Genomic DNA, 17,266 nt, shown 5'->3' on the forward strand with positions numbered 1-17,266 from the left:
AGACAGGGTTTCTCTGTGTAGCCCTGGCTGTCCTGGAACTCACTCTGTAGACCAGGCTGGCCTCAAACTCAGAAACCCACCTGCCTCTGCCTCCCAAGTGGTGGGATTAGGCATGTGCCACCTCCGCCCAGCTAGCCACGACACCCTTTGTAAACACCCACGGGGGAAACATTAACCAGGGGCTACCATTGTTGGAAATGCTCCAAAGTCTCCATTTGTATCTGTGCCCAGGGTTTTAAGAAGACAGTGGTACCTGGTACCTTACACTCAATATTTTAAGATTCATCAATAAACAAAGCAGCAGCCATAGTGAGGAAAAAGTGTATTCCACAGCCGTTATAAAAGTACACATATTCAATAGTGGTGACATAAATATAGTCCTTACTTATGACCAAACCATATGAATAAAATAGACTCTTCTTCCTGGACTTCACATGATGACAGATCAGTCCTTCCCGTCAGTAGCCACAGGCCGACTAGAATCACAGGCAAAGACTCATTCATGAAGAACAGTCATGGGTCAAACAGACAATACACTCTGCACTTAACGAAAGGATAGTCAAGTTTTCCATATAAATATAATAAAACAATAAAGAATTTAACATTTCTTCTTTCACTCGGTTTCCTAGGCTTGTCTGTCAGGTGTTTATCTGCACCCCAAAACACAGCTTGTCTCCCCTCCTGCTCTCCTGTGCCTCCCAATGGGTCCACTACCCTCTGAGCACTCAGGTGGGTAACCTGAGTTCAGAGTCCAAGTGTCCAGTGGCAACGCAGGCAACTCGTTGTACATCAGACGCTGTTCTTGAAGCGCTTGAAGAATGGGAAACCCTTTCTCCATGAGCTAACACCAACACAGGCACACAGACGTGTGAGCAAAGCAGACAGCCAGAAAAAGACATAAGGGGCTACGAGAAAGGGGACGGGCACAGCACACAGGTACACATCCTCCCAGCCTTGCAGGGCCAGAGGCCTGCAGTGGGCAGTTATCTTTAAAAAGGACTCTTCACCCATCGAAACTCAAACATATCACGTCAACTAGAGACAGTGTCTGTGGATGATTCTCCTCGTCTCTCTGCTTGAAGAGTTCTATTTTCAGTGGTAAGTCCTGGAAGCTGAACGGAAGCCACGCTGATTGAAGGGCACCTTCAGCTGCTGGGAGGGAAGACTGACCTCCTCCTAATGGGAGGAGGGTGTAAGTAGTCCAGGCTTTCCAAATTCAGCCAAGCCTAGAGCGACTTTCTTCCGGGGTCAGCCAAATGTGTGCTCTCTTCCTGTCCAGTCAGAGCTGCGAGAAGCCAAAGGAAGCCACCACGGGTAAGTGAGAGTCGGTTGAAGCTGAGTCCCATCCATCACTGGCAAAGGCCGGCTTTGTGATTTCACAGAAACTTGCCCACTTTCGAATCATGGACCAAGGATGAACCTGGCTTCGTGGCTACAGCTATGGTCTCGGATCACATCTGAAATAGTCAAAGACCGGAGATTCTGGGCTGTTCCATAACTCATGTCCTAAACTAGCTGGGGTCCAGCCTGTGCCAAGTCTTCCCTCCCGACAATGGTACGCATGGTCCTCTGCTAAGTACCAGGGCCCAGGATGCACACAGAGACAGTCCTCCATCAAGCACCATCTGGACGTGATCAGACAACACCAGGTACCACAAAAAGACACACGGGGTGGCACAGTCACAAAACCGGAAATGCATCTTTGGTTCATTCCTGGAGGGGGGGAGGCGCGGAATACAGCGTGAATGGAAAGCCTGTTGGGGGGGGGGGGGACACTGTTTTTCTTGGGGATGAACCTGTTCGTGAGCGTGCTCCCAGGGGGCAAGCCTGCCCACAGCCCCCAGCAGAACAGCTAAGTTCTAACCGCAGCAGAACAGCATGGCACAGCCAATTCCCTGAATCTCGACGTCTCAACTCTGCCTTTAGAATCCTTTCCCCTTCTCCAGAACCATCTGGAACTGAGTTCTATGCCTTCTGCTGCTGTCACAGGATAAACACGGGATGGCTAGGCTGCCGTCCCTCAGACACTCAGGCTGCTGGGATCCAATGTGCCTCCTGTTACCATCCAAGCTGGCTTCTTGGCCATCTGAGCTGCAGCCTCTCAGAAAAAACAAAAAACAAAACCAAAAAAAAACATGGATTTGGTAAAACTACTTTTCATCTGGCCAACTAGTTTTTAAAAAAATGCTATTTTGAGCCAGACATTGGTATACACTTGTAATCCCAGCACTTTGGAGGCTGAGGCAGGAGGATCGTGAATTTGAAGCCAGCCTAGGCTACATAACGAGACCCTGTCTTTTAAAAAAGTTACTTAAATTTAATGACTTCACATAAAGAAAGATCTCTTTGGATAAGTTCATTCAATCCTCAGCAAGTTTCAACCCAAAAAGAAGAAAAGGGCGGGGAGGGTGGGGGAGAGAGGAAAGAAAAGAGTCTGTCAAAACATTGCACGGGAATGAGCATTCGCTTGAGTCTTCCGCTTCCTCCTGAGTCCTCACTGTTGGCGTCCACCTCTGCCTGAGGAGCCATCCCATCTTGCTACGGGTCCAGTACTGCGGCTCACCACTCTCCTGAAGAGACTCACTGTTAGAGGACACTGGCTTGCTTCCCTCTGTGGAGGGATCCCCAGGCTGGGTGGACGTCCTTATAGTGAGTGGTAGGGTCCCCGTGAGACTGTCACTGACCATTGAACAGAGCCGTCTGTGAGAGGTACACATGGAGCTGAGGGAGGGAAGGCCTGGAACCGGTCTGGAAGTCTGAGTGGTCCAGCGGATGGAGGTGTGGGTGTTTAGCTCTGAGCCCACTGGAGATCCTGGAGAGGCCTTCAGGCTGGAAGGTGCGGATTCCCACAGCGCCCCCTCCCCTTCCCTCTCCCCCAAGTCTCAGTTTGTCAGGGGGTCCCTAAGTGAGCGTGTGGACTGAGTCTGTGGAGTTTAGCTGCTATGAGCTACAGGACTAAAAGAATAAAGGATGCTCCTGTGAGAGCGTTCATTCATGCCCTGGTGCGTGTGTGGGGCTCTGTTCCATGGCTGAACTCACAGAGACCCAGATTCTTGCCATCACAGGTTAACACTGGCCCTTGACACCATCGGCCATGTCAAAGGAGAGGCTGGAGGGGGCCGTGGGCTGCAGAGGGGACATGCTGGCCTCCAGGGCCCTGTCTGAGGAAGGCTGCAGGCTCTGGTGCCTCTTCCTGAGCATCTGTCCAATGCCCATCATGGGGAACCTTCCCCTGCTTTTCACACAGTTGGGGCTCCCCAGAGGCTGCAGGAGGCCATTGCTGGGAACCGGAGGTGGTGAGCACACACCCTCCTCTTTCGGAGGGCTGTTCTTTTCTTCGTGGGCAAAAGAGACCAGCGTGGAATGCAGTGGAGTTTGGAGAGGTGATGTGCTTCCAGACAGCAGCCCCGGGGAGAGTGTCCTCTCACTAGAATTCCTACGAGCCAGGCTCACAGGTGAGCTCAGGATCCTATAATGGTGGGAAGGAGACAGCAGTTCTATGTGGTCCTCTCGATCCACGGACTCAAAGGAGCGGACCATATCCAGCAGTAGGGGCTCTTCCTTGGGGACGATGCTGGCACTTGCCGGCCCTGGCTGGTGTGGCTCTAGTTTCTTTACAATCCTTGGTGTCCTGGGAGGTGGGACAGGGATGAATTCCATGGAAGAAGAAGTCACGCAATTGGAATCAGAGGTTTTTCGAAAAAGATTGCGGCAGCCGAAGGAATCTACATACAAGGGGAAAAGACCATGAAAATAGGTTCAGAAAGAGCCCACACAGCCAGTGTGCTCAGCAAACCCACGCAAGGTAGGAGGAAGCATTGGCCAGAGCACCTGAGGCCCCACAGAACCACACAAGTCTTATAGGTCCTAGGGTATAGGAGGCACCAGGCTAGCCCAATTCAACAGCTTCTCCCCTTTGGTAACTGACAATCCCAGAGACACTGTCAAGAGGGCTTTGCCTGCTCAACAGAACATTCACTAAAGACTAAAATGTCCGCAGGGTCTGACTTACTGGACACCCACATATCTGGTCTTCTGACTGCTGACTATGGAAAGACTTGTTTCCCCTCAGATACGTTCTTACAAGTTTACCATGGTGAAAAATAAAATGTAACAGAAAGTTTACCAGCTCCGTTTCTTTCGCTCAACAGTTTGGCAAAGACACACAGCTACCTCATCCTACAGAAATAACGCTGCCTTTGAAGACGTGTCCATTCCGTCTTGTTTCCCTGTCCTCCGACAACCTCATGCCGCCTGCAGCGCCACCGACTTGGCCATTTTAGGGACACACACAGTCTCGTGAGTATCTGAACGTTGAAGACTGCTTCGTCCCCTTAGTGCAAAAGCTTCTGGGGTCATGCAGGCCATGGGTGGCCCTCCTTTTCCAGACCTCCTTTGTGGCTTTAAACTCATGGCAGCCTCGTCAACTTCAAACAGAACTGTGTAGTGAAGGCAACTAGCCAACGGCCAGACTTTCGATCTCGAGTTGGTGTTGACCAACATCCGGGTTTGTAAACTGTACCAGGAAAGAGAGGGAAACCGCCTAGAGGCTCAACACTTGGGGGAAAAGGAAGCCAAATTTATGGAGAGTAAGCTCTATCTCAGGGTCTTTTGTTTTCTTCTTTCTTTTGTTTTTTAAAGATTGATTTATTATTATTATATATAAGTATACTGTAGCTGTCTTCAGACTCACCAGAAGAAGGAGTTGGATCTCATTAAGGATGGTTATGAGCCACAATGTGATTGCTGGGATTTGAACTCAGGACCTTTGGAAGAGCAGTCAGTGCTCTTAACCACTGAGCGATTTCACCAGCCCTTCTCAGGGTCTTTTCACTGAGTAACATTTTACAGCCCAGCTGCAGGAGCAGGCTGCTGCCCAGTGGGACTGGCTTCGGGAGAAGCCATGGGCTCAGAGAAGCTTCCTTCCCCACATAAATACTCAGACACGGAAATAAATCTCTTCAGGCAGCAGATGCCAGGGATGTGACAGCAGGAAGATGTAGGATTTCATTAATGGTTAATCTTGTCAGTGATCCGGCTGGCACATGAGCATTGTCTCCTGTCCTAGTGCTATGTTCTCTGCACCGAAACAGGCTGCTCTGGGAAATGAAGGGCTAGCAGCTGCCACCCCAGAGTCCCACAGGCAACAAGTCTGAGTTGACCTCAGATGACCACACCCCTCCCCAAGCCTCAGGATCAAATGCTTTGACTTCTATGAATAAATAAATAAATAAATAAATAAATAAATAATAAAACCTCTGCGACCAACCTATATAAAGAGAGCCCTCTTGTCTCAGGATTCCATGTTAGGACACCCCCAGTCTCCATCCCAGAGGGATTTCTCTCATGCATCTCAAACCTGTGCCATCCAGGGATGATCACATGTATTAGTTATCAATGGAATGGATTCTGAAGTGGACACAGTGGGTTTATTTAGTAGCTCTAACAGCCAGTGGCTATTACAACTATGGGACTCAAGGAAGGCCTCTGATCTACAGCAAACAGCAGAGCTGGGACTTGAACTTGGGTCGGGGAATCCTACCACCACTCCGGAACCCAGACACAGTCACACTTGAATGTCTCATGGAGCCATGTTTCCAATGAGACTACAACCCGGCGCCTGCTTCTGCCTCTGCCTCCTGCTCTTGTCAATCTATCCCATTGATTCCTGTAATCTTGTGTCCTCATCCTAGCCCAGAATGCAGTGTGTGCCAATCTCTCAGGCTGCACATCTTCCTCTATCCCTACAACCCAACCTACCACCTTATACCCTGACCTCCAGTCCCACAATACCATGCATGTAAACCTCTGCTCCTGCGTGCCACTGACTGGCAGACTATGTGCCAGCTTCTGCTCCTACAGCACTAAGTTCTGTTCTAATGTCTGTCTCTATAGCTCTTTATACCTCAAGGCTTCTTCCACAGTCTTGAGCACCCTGATGGCTTACGGCCACATCTCTGGGTCTGCGTCTTTTAACACTGTGTACCTGCAGCACAATGCACCCCATCTCTGTTTTCCTTGTACCGCATGCCCACCTCTGTCTTCTCAAATCCTACACAGGTGGTCTGCCCCACTGCTTGGCCTTAGATGTACCAATGGTACCTTTCCAGAGGCACAATCACCTCTGTTCTGAGCCCACACAGCCACCCACATGCACGAGTGAGCGGAACAGTGGAGCTGACCCACCTTTGTCGGGGAAGCCTGACTTGGAGGCCTTCCGGTCTCTGAGCAGGGCTTTGGTGTTCTGAATCTGTGTGATCAGGGAGGGTGACGGCTGTTTGTGAGAAGGCAGGTTCTTGTCCAACTTCTTGGAAAACGGGCGATGAAGAAAATCACCTCTTTTTTCTTGTTCTTTGGGCTTCTTGTCCTTCAAAACAAAGGGAACACACATCTTCAAACACCCTCAAGAATATACTTGAGGATTCATCTCCGAAAAAATCATCCAAAGAGATGAGAGAAACTCATCTTCTAAATGTTGTGTACTTACCAGTGTGTGGACTGAGGGAAAGCTGAGGCCTAGCCTGTGCTACAGAGAACCAGCTCCCTCTGCCAGGGAGCAGTCAAACCTGGCCTCTCTAACTCACTTACACTGCACTGAGTCAATACGTTCCAGAGTGGTCAAGCCTGCACTATGTGATCAGGTATTCTGGAAAAATCTAAAGGAACTAAGATGCAAACAATCCAGAGTTTTATGCGTTTGAAGTGTTGCCATGGTTGGGCTTGGTAGTGCAGCCCTAGGTTCAAGGCTAGCCTGACCTACACAGTGAGGCCTGGTTGGGGTTAATCTTGACCCTCAACCTGACTGGATTGAGCAGCTTGTAAGGGCTTTAAAAAGCCTGCTCCTGGGGCAAATCCTGAGGGCCTTAGCTCGGTGCATCAGTTGATGGCTTCCAAGTTGGAATGGACAGGTAGGGAAGAGGTGAAATTTAGGAGGGTGGGGCTTGGTTGAGAGAAAGCCCCTGAGTGTGTGTGATTGGCAGTTACATTTGCCTTGGCCTCTTTCCTAGCACTCTTATTTACTTCAATCTGCCATGATACATCCAGCTCTGAAAACTCTGAAATCAGAAGCAAAATGATTTATCCTATAAGTTGTTTTTCCATATAGATAGCATAACAATGAAAAATTCCAAATAGACCATGTCTCAAAATACTAAATCCATCATCCATCCATCTACCCACCCACCCACCCATCCATCCATCCATCCGTCCATCCATCCGTCTGTCCATCCATCACCAAGTGTACCCTGAGATTCTAACTGCAACAAAGACTTGGCAGACACAGAGATAACTGCTTACATTTGACATGAGACCCAGCATGCTCAGTCTAAATGCTACAGAGCCAGAGAAGTCCTGCTGAGTTTCTAATCCTTTCTACCATCTAAGCACGGGAGCATTTATGTATAGATCTAAAACTCGCATGAATATTGCCTTTTTTTTTTTTTAGCTGTAGATTTTATCTTTATAGAACCAGATCCTAATCCCTCTAATGGGAGTGGACGTGACTGTTTGATTTGCCGTCAACCCCACAGCCTCTGGCATGGAGCCAGGTGCTTAGAACCAGCATTATAAGCAGCAATTGGGAGGGAGAAAGGGCCAATGGAAACTGAACTGATTAAAATTAATTGAGTTCAAGTTTCTGGGAACGGTGGAGCCACTAAGCAACTGCAGAAGGAGAAACGCTTGCTCTGTTCCTGGTGACTACACTGATATTTACTGTTAAATATGAGCAAGGCTTCCCTGAGCTCACCCTGGGTGAGGGAAAGGCAGCTTTCTACCTTTCTTTCTTTCTTTCTTTCTTTCTTTCTTTCTTTCTTTCTTTCTTTCTTTCTTTCTTTCTTTCATTCGTTCTTTCTTTCTTGTTTTGTTTTTGCCTTTAAGTTGAAGAGGATTTGCAATTTAAGGGAGCTCATCAATTTTTCATTGATGTGCTGAAGAGCTTTGCAAGGAAGTGTCTCTTTGCACTTTGCACATCACTAAGGTCACAGGCTCCCTGTGATGACGGAGGAGCCTTGGATGGTCCAGTGACTCCTCCTGAACAGAAAGTTCAGTGATTCCCAGCCCTCATCAGTAACTATTGTCTCCACGTGGCCTGAGGGCAGGGTCAGGTGGTGGCAGCTGGAAGAGACTTAGTTACCATAGGAACAGCCTCCCCATAAAAGAAGAATCTCCTCCGTACTTCCAAACACTGCAGTCCCTTCCACTACACTGTGATTCAGCAAGAAGGCCCTCCCTCCCCAGACACTGGCATCAAATCCTTGGACTTCCTACCATCCAGAAATGTAAGAAATAAACCTCTGTTGTTCATAAATTATCTGCCCTCAGGCATTCTGCTGTAACAACAGAAAATGCACCAGGGCATCCAGAATGCTACGAGATGTGTTCCAGGTGACTGTGGGAAGGCAGGCAGGAGATAATCACAGGGCTCTACTGCTCTCTGCTCCTCTGTTTCCAAGAAACACAAATGGTCTGTGTTCTACCTTTTCTAAAGCAAAGGAGAACAAGCTTTTATAGCAAGCACACAGACACATACACACACACACAGAACCACATGAATGCATAGACACAAATAGGACAACACACAGACAGAACACACATATATACACAGACAGACAGAACCACATAGATAGACACAGATAGGCACATCTAGAACCAAACAGACACATAGCCACACACACACACACACACACACACACACACACACACACACACCTATAGACCTCTATGGAGCATGGAAGAGGATATGATAGGCTTGTTCTGAAAAGTCTGAAAGAAGTTCTTCCTTTCTGCCGTTTATTTTTTAATCTCTGTTCTTCCACAAAGTCACCATTTCTATCTGTTCACACCTCAAGGAGGAAGAAAAATAAACCTGATGAGATATACTTTTGTAATGCACTTTAAAATAAAACTTGATAAAAAAGATCGAATTGCATTTACCCTTTTCCCATTTTAGAATGAGAGGGAGAGGGGGAGAGAGACAGAGAGAGAGGAAAAGGCCCTTTCTGGTTGCTCTCTACCCCTAGGCAAAGGAGAGCAGCCAGCAGCTGTGGGGCATTACTGTGGCTCCTTTCCAGCCCCCTTTCAGAGTTTCAATAGTTTAAGAATCAGGTTATGAAAGCTCTGGGGCCAGTCTCACTTCAGACTGAACTTAGTAACAAGAAGTAGGTAAGACGTGAGTGTCTGCTGGAGAGGGAGGCCAAGGCTGGTGGCCTGTAAGAACAAGTTTTCCTGTGCTCAAGGGAGGGATACTTGGCAATGAGGAGAGGGCCTCATTGTGCGAAGGGGAGACTTCTTGCAGCCAAACACCTCCAGGTAGCCCTGCTGAGGCCATCCCTGTTGGACCTGTGCCCCAGCATGCCCTGCAAACCTTCAGAACAAATGTCTCCATAGAGATTTCATAGCGACTCTTTCCAGGGAGCAGTTGAGAGCTCAGTCTTCAACAGTCCTTGAAGGGGGTGAACCTTGAGCTGGCTCGTGTGGAAGTTCAGTGATACAAAGGAAATGTGTTTATTTAAGTAGCTGATCCACTGCCCCACGCACGCATGTGCCCACAATCACACAGTTAGACCTCTGCATCTGCCTGTTTTCTCCAAAAGAAATCCCCTAGGGAGTACCATGCTAACAATATCTTATGTAACAGGAAGTAATCTTCAGAGAAAAATAGATGGTACTCTTCCTTCTGAGGGCATGTGCCCCACCCACTGGAGCTGAAGTTGGCAGGGACCCGCTTTCCCTGACTCTCTTTGGTCAGGGTCCCCAAGCATCACTGAGGACTGAGGAACTGCTAAGGAAACTCACCATCTTGACTCTAAGCACTTTTCCCTTTTAACCCAGGAAAGTTTCATATCATTAAGTCAGACCAGAGAGGACCACATGAGGTGGATACAAACAGCTCTGTGAGTGTGTGTGTGAGTGAGTGAGTGTGTGTGTGTACATGCATGTGCAGACCAGAGAGATATCAGTTGATCTTATTGGCTGCTTTCAATCACGCTCTATTTTATTTATAGATGCAAAGTCTCTCATCGAGCTTGGAGAGCAGAGATTTGGCTAGGTTAACCAGCTACCTCTGAGGGTCATCTGTCTGCATTCTGAGGTTACAGGTGGGCTGCTATGCCCCCCCCCCCAGTTTTTATGTGGGTGCTAGGGATCTGAACTGAAGCTTTCAAACTATAGCACTATTACCCTGTCCACTGAACCACTGTTACAGCCCTACAAGCAGAATCTTGACCTCTGGCATCCAATTATACCTACCAGAGATATGTAAAATGCATACCAAAGATTTTAGTGTGGACCCAGAAAGGATGGTTTACCATTCAGTCGAAGAAACCAACATCAACCGAGTGTTCAGAGACAGATGTGAATCTGCTCCTGCAGTCAGCCTAAGGAGGAAGGCCCGTTCCTCAGACTCTAAGCCCTGAGCTCCAGAAAGCTGGGCCCCTTTAAGATTCTTCCTTTCTGACTGTCCACAGAGGCATGGCAGTCACCAGTGAACGGCAGGCAGGGTCGTTGAATCCATCTCTGGCTTTCTGCAACATGATATGACCAGGAGCAACTACCTCTGTGACCAGGAGCAACTACCTCCGCCTACGCATAGCCCTATCTTTAACCAGAAGTGTGGGTCCTTCTCAGTTCCATCCTGCACCCGCATGCTAACCAGATTGGCAAACAGTCTGACTAACACGGACAGACCTCCTATCACGCCAGGCTGAAGGGGAAACTACCCCTTAGGAAATGGACTTCTCTCCCATACTGAGGGTGAGTCCCGGTGGCTGATGGCAGCTGAATGAAGAGCTCCCATCAGTGTGTGAATTCAAGTGAAGCTCACCAGGGGCTTAACGGACAGTCACAGAGCGTCACCTGGTTGCTTACAGCGTGACAGCCAGTTGCCCACCCTACATGGCCAAGTTCCCAGATGTCATTAGCCAATCGGTATTGGTTTCTTGGAGCCTATCATGCTAGAGGAAAGCCAGATTTGACTGCAGAAAAAAAAAAAAAGCAACTCTAAGTGAGTTTATAAAAAGAAAGGCTGGTTCATAAATCAAACCATAGAGCCAGAAGAAAAAGGCAGAGAGGCAGAGTCAGCTCTGCACAGAAGGCACCAAGCCGCCATCTGAGGGGGATTCTACCAGCTATCGACAGGATGCTGTGCACATCCATTTAGGATAAGGAAAGGAGATTGCAGGGGTTGGTTTGGGGGAGACAGGCTGATGATACTCAGGATCATGTGACAATTAGCTCCATGTGTCAGCTTGGCTAGCGTGGCCAACCCCAGTGTAAATGCTGCTGCAAAGGGTACGTTTAGGGTCTTCAGCATTCACATCAGCTAAGCACAGTCGATGGTCCTCCTAATGCGCTAAGTACATCCAGTCAGTTGAAAGCCTCAAGAAAAGAACAGCCAGACTTGGAGAGCTGGCTTCGTGCCTCGGAGCGCTTGCTACCCAAGCACCCGGACCTAAGTTGGGATGTTAGCACTCATGTAATGAGCCAAGAGTGGTCTTATGCATACCTGTAACTAACCCTGGCATTTTGGGAATGCCAAGACAAGAGGATTTCTGGGGCTTTCAGCCTTTCTGAAAAACCAGCGACAGGCTCAGGGAGGGACTCTGCCTCAAAAGACTAAGGCACAAAGTGACAGAGGGAGACACCCAGTGCTCTCTTCTCATATCCTTGGTTATACACATACATCCACATACACCACACACACAAGAATTAAACACGGTTCTTTGTCTGTCTGTCTGTCTGTCTGTCTGTCTTTCTACCATATCTCTGTTTTCATATGTGCATTCAGGTGAGAGAGAATGCATCTCTCTGGAGAGCCTGCTAACCCCTCAGAAACCCCCAAGTTCTTACCTGCACAGCATGGAACTCAAAGTCCCTTGTCCAGGTATCCAGGGAGGCCTGTGAAGGACACCAGTTCTCATCAATTCAAGGAGCTATATCTGTCCCTTCTTCTCAGAACTCTACCCCCCCCCATAGCGCCCCTGATGGAAAATTAATCATTTCGATGCTCACAGAAAGGAATCAACTTGGATCGCCGTGTGAGGAGGGAGCAGGTATCCTGACTCACACGCAGAGATCTTGGAGGCAAAGTTATTAAATGCTAAAGCTCAGAAGGGAGGAGAGTTCTCCCGACAAAGCGACAGTTCACCGTGTCTCTCCAACAGTGAAGACACCCATGGACGCAGCACCCAGAATCAAGAACTGGTCCCACCCAACACCTGAGAGGCTCTCCTTAGACTCCCCCTGCCCCCACCCCGCTCAAACTCTCTTTCTAATTTATTAATTAAACCCTGCCTGTTAATTATGCAAATGGAGGCACACCACGGTATACATGTGGAGATCAGAGGACCCCTTGTAGGGCTGGATCTTCCTTCCACCATGGGGGCTCTAAGGAGCAAACTCTGGTCCTCCACTGACAAGCACCTTTACCTGCTGGGCCATATCTGGCTGGCCCTTCTTCCAGCCTCTTTGTCCCCAGGGTAGCTGCTGTTCTAATTGCCAGAAGCACAAACTGCTTGACCTGACTCCACGCTTTCTTTTCTCTTATATATATATACACATATATATATATATATATTTACATATACATATATATATACATATATATATAATGCATGGCAGTATGGTCATGTCCCCCTCTTCCTCAGCTCCTATCCACCATAGGATTTCATGTTCCCTTTCTCTTAAAAATCAAAACAAACAAACAAGCAAACAAACAAACGCACGTCACAGAGTTCATCTTGTGTTGTACCACTCCGTTGAAGAAAACAGATTTTCCCTTTGGCAATAGGTATCAACTGCAAATAGCTCCTCGGCTGTATTTTATTTTTATGTGTATGTGTATGTATATGTGTCTGTGAGAGTTCATATGCACTACGAATGTGCAGGTGGTGCCCATGGAGAGCAGAAGACAGCTTCAGAACCTCTGAGACTGGGGTTACAGGCTGTTGTGTGACTCCCCACCACACGCCTGCTTCTAGTTCACATTTTATAAATCAACATTTTAGTTCACATTTTATAAATTAACATTTTAAAAGACATTTCAACAAAGATTGTTTTTGCACCATCCTTATTTTTAAGATAGGTTCTCTCTGTGTAGCCCTGGATAGCCTGAACTCACAGAGGGTACCTCCTAAATTCTGTGTTTAAAAGCATTCTCCACTATATTTAGCCCATTTGAAACTATTTTTAATAAGTTATTTAAAATGATGACTCTCCTATCTCCATTTACTGGGCTCAGGGGTCCGTTGGACACCACACATTGGTGTTTCTAAATGAGATACATGACTTACCTACCTTTTTCTTTTCTTTTTTTTTTTTTTTTTTTTTTTTTTTGAGACTGGGTCCCTCTATACAGTCCTGGCACTCACATGTAGACAGGCTGGCCTCCAATTCACAGAGATCCCCCTGCCTCTGTCTCCCACGTACTGAGATCAAAGACATGCACCCACACACCCGACTGTATCTTCCAATTTTACAAAGCAGCCTTTGCCTTTCTACATGAAGAGGAAGACTAATTCTCAGCAGCATGGCACTGTAATCCCCAAGGGGAAGCTCTGAAAGCTCAGTCAGGCTCATTTGTCCTCTAGTAGAGAACAGAACAGAAGTGAGGAAATAAAAGAAGCCATCCGCACACTCAGGGCACAGGACACAGCTTCATGACGTCCTAGAAGGATGTGACCCTCCAGCCAAGCCCCCAATGACCTGCAGCCTCACATCCATGGCCTGCCCCCATCCACCCTCACCCCAGCATTTTCTCCCCCAACTCCCACTCATTCCCATGCCAGCCAATGGCAACTACAGTGAAACCCAGGGCCTCCGAGAGGCCTCAGTGAAGCCTGGGCCATGGAAGACCTTTCTAGAACATTTTCTAGCCAGCCCCACTCTACTCTCGTGGCTCCAACAGAGATGAGTGGGGTATCTAGTAATAGCCTGTGATTCAATTAGCAGAAGTAATACTGCACATTGGAGAAACAAATGGATCATAGAAAACTGAGATGCAGTTTGCCCATTAGTGCTCCTATTTAAATCCTAACTGTTCAATATTTCAACAAATGTTTCAAATGTTCGCCATGTGTTCTCTGGCCAAGTGGAAATAACTGTCAGAGAAAAGGAGTCTGAATGAGAGACAGGCCTCTTTCCCAACAGGGCTCTGGCACTTACAGACACAGTCGCAGAAGGCTGGGTGCGAGAGTGGTGTAGACAAAGACGGGCATGCACAGGAAGGCATGGGGACACTCAGGGTACATGCACTTTTCTTTAATTGAATGCCTACCTAGACGTGAATTTTGCATGCTGCAGACTCCAGCAGGGTGGCCAGCCACCTGATAGTGCCTGTTGTCTATGAGGCAGTGACCTAAGTGATGCTCTTGGACTGTTCAACCTCTCCCGTTCTTGCCTCAGTTCATTCTGTTCCTGACACAGGTCAAGGGCCGTTTCATTCTTTCCTTTGTTCACTTAGCAAATATTTACGGAGTACTTCCACCGTGCCAGGAACCATGCAGGCTCCTGGGATGCTAACATAGTCCTTGCTTTCGTGGGACTCATGGACCAAACTGGGAGAGTCATTTGTTCATCAGGTGATTCCCTCAAACAAATGAGGAAGTGCCGAGACCAGCTCTGTACAACAGAACGTGGTACAACAGCTGCACTGGGACTGAGAATGGGGACCAAGTGACAGAGGTCAGGGAAAGCCAAGGGTCCTGGGGATCTGGCCATAGCTCCATATTTGAAGACACACAGACACTGACTGGGCAAAGAAAGTGGGGAGAAGGCCCAGGAAGAATGAACAGGGTAGGCACAACCCTGGTAGGTGGTGAGGAAAACAAACCTCCCAGGCCTGGGGGAGTGGGCACAAAGCAAGAAAGAGACTGCGATTGTACTGGGTGTGAGGCCAAGCCATGGGGCCAGGGCAAAGCAAATGACTCCCACCTAGGTGGCCAAAGGCTTCAAGAAAGACAGTGACAAGCCCACTCTGGCTACTGTGTGGAGAAGAGAATGAATAGCTATGAGGTGACCAGGGCACATGGAAGAGCCTCGGAAAGAAGAGGGGAGGAGGCTGGGAGCAGGTGGAAAATGAGGAACAGAGAGTTGAGGGTTTGAGGGGCTCACGAGTTACATAGCAAGACTTAGTGAGGGGCTGTCTTTTCAGATTGATACTGTGTTTCTACTCTATGAGGTGGAGGGAGACGAGACTTTTTCTGAGGATAAGGAGTTACATAGCAGGACTTGGTGAGGAGCGGTCTTTTCAAGATGGATACTGTTTCCACTCTATGCCCCTGCTGATGGATACTCTGTTTCCACTCTATACCCCGGCTGATGGATACTGTGTTTCTACTCTTTGCTCCCAGGGAGGACACCCCCTCCTCTGAGGACCACAGGAGAAAGTGTTTATGTGCAGATTAACCAGGGCAACATAGAGTAGGAACTGGTTAGCGAGGCTTGGAGCTCAGAAGCACCTGGCTCTCAAGTCTACTTTCCTACCCTCAGCCTAAAAGCCTTGCATGGGTCCATTGCTCAGGACCTGCTGGAGTTGGCCCATCCTCTCAAAGGCCTCTTTCTCCATCTTTTTTATCCTAGAGCCTCACAGCTGGTCTCAGACAAAGGAGGCAATTAATTAATTTCCTCTGCCCCAATCCTTCTCTGACTCATTCCCTCAGCCTGTCAGCCCAGCCCTGTGTCCTCCCGCAGAGGCCAAGTTCTCTTTCCTATCCCAGCACTTCTGTTATATTCTCCATCTCTGCCTTTTCTGCCTCTCCTAATCCATGCGCTGGGTGTCCTGCCTTCTCTGCCTCCTCAAAGCTGCTCACCCCAGCATCCTCAGGCAGCTGCACAGTTGGCTCTGCAGCTTCTGCCAAACCATCTTCCTAGTTCCTCAGTCATCCTCTTCAACACCACCATCCCCCCCCCACCCCCTCCATGCCCTGGAGCTCCCTCTTCCTCTGTTTTTCCCCCTCCCCTGCCCCCTGGACAGCCAACAAAGCCCCGCCTCCACCTTCAGTGTCTGGCCCATTCCTGAGCTCGGGTAACATTCACACTCAGCCCTTGAAGTGTTGGCCTTAGATGGAGCCAGGCCAACCCCAGAGGAAGGTCTCCCTAGCAGCAGGTGAGCCTCTCACATTGTCAGGATGAGAATTTGATGTAGAAAAAGAGGGAGCAGCCACGGTCTGGGGGAGGTGCCCTTTTTGATTGCTCTTTCAGTGAATGAGTTCTCCACCCACCCCCTTGATGATAATGGACTGAACCTCTAAACCTGTAAGCCAGGCCCAATTAAATGTCCTTGTTATAAGAGTTGCCTTGGTCGTGGTTGTCTCCTCACAGCAGTCAAAGCCTAACTATGACATACAACAACTGACTGACTTTCCAAGCTCCCCTAAAGCAAATTAAGAGCCCCTGAATTTGCTTTGGGGCCACTCACCTCATAGGGCTCCTTGGTGGCTCTGCACTTCTCTATCTGGTAGAGCTGGGTCTTGTAGCAGATGCTATCTTGAATGTCTGATTTCTTCCGCAGAAAGAAATAAGAAGCATAATTTAAGTCTTAGGAAACAGACACGTCCATTACACAGTCAGAATTTTTTTCAACCAGTGCTTAGCTGAGAAAATGTCAAAAATGACTGAAACACCAGTGAGCTGCGGTGTAGCGTCTCATCCCAGTACTGAGCGTGAGGAGAACCCAGAGCCCGGGAGAGTCAGACAGCCCTGGGCAGGGCTCTGCTCTCTATGGGGCCTCAGTTCTCTCATCTGCCCAGTGTTTACCGTCAGAGGGGAAAGCAGAACCCAAATCGTTAAGCGGGGAGAACACTCTACCTACCATAATGAGTAGGAAGTAGCGTGCCCGCTTGCCTGTTGTAGAGCAGAGAGGGCTGGGGATGAGGCTCAGCTGGTGGCGGGCTTGCCTAGGACTGGGAGCTCTGAGTGCAATCTGCAGCACAGTGACTACACCTGTAATCCCAGGATGTGGGCCATGAGCAAAGGGTCAGATGTTCAAGGTCATCTTTGACTACATAGAAAGTTTGAAACTAGGTTGGGCCAGGAGACCCAGCCCCAAACAAACAAAACAAAAATAACTTGGGGTGATGGAATTACATCACTCCAAGGAGAGCCAGAGCAAGCCACAGTGGAAGCCAGCGAAGGAGGCAGCTTACAATGTGTAGCTCTTGATAAGGAAAGATAAAAAGAAAAGTGTGGAAGAGAAAGGAAGACAAACATGGGGAGCTGGATACTCGATTTCACTGGACTGGATTTGAAAACCACACAGAGTTTGCTGGTG

General features: G+C 48.5%; 1 protein-coding gene across 1 annotated transcript in view; it reads right to left on the bottom strand.

Moving 5' to 3' along the window:
• Nucleotides 1-305: 305 nt before the first annotated feature.
• The window catches only part of Hunk (hormonally up-regulated Neu-associated kinase), a 119,076-nt gene continuing 102,115 nt past the window's right edge, over nt 306-17,266 (bottom strand). Inside the window, exons 8-11 of the mRNA XM_052158547.1 lie at nt 16,415-16,498; nt 11,848-11,895; nt 6,187-6,367; nt 306-3,725 (exon numbers count right to left, since the gene is read on the bottom strand). Of these exons, the coding sequence (XP_052014507.1) occupies nt 3,067-3,725; nt 6,187-6,367; nt 11,848-11,895; nt 16,415-16,498 (972 nt within the window). The 3' untranslated portion in view covers nt 306-3,066. The remainder of the gene's footprint in view (nt 3,726-6,186; nt 6,368-11,847; nt 11,896-16,414; nt 16,499-17,266) is intronic.

This window comes from Apodemus sylvaticus, chromosome 15 (genome assembly GCF_947179515.1).
Source record: "Apodemus sylvaticus chromosome 15, mApoSyl1.1, whole genome shotgun sequence".
In the NCBI taxonomy this organism is placed as follows: domain Eukaryota; kingdom Metazoa; phylum Chordata; class Mammalia; order Rodentia; family Muridae; genus Apodemus; species Apodemus sylvaticus.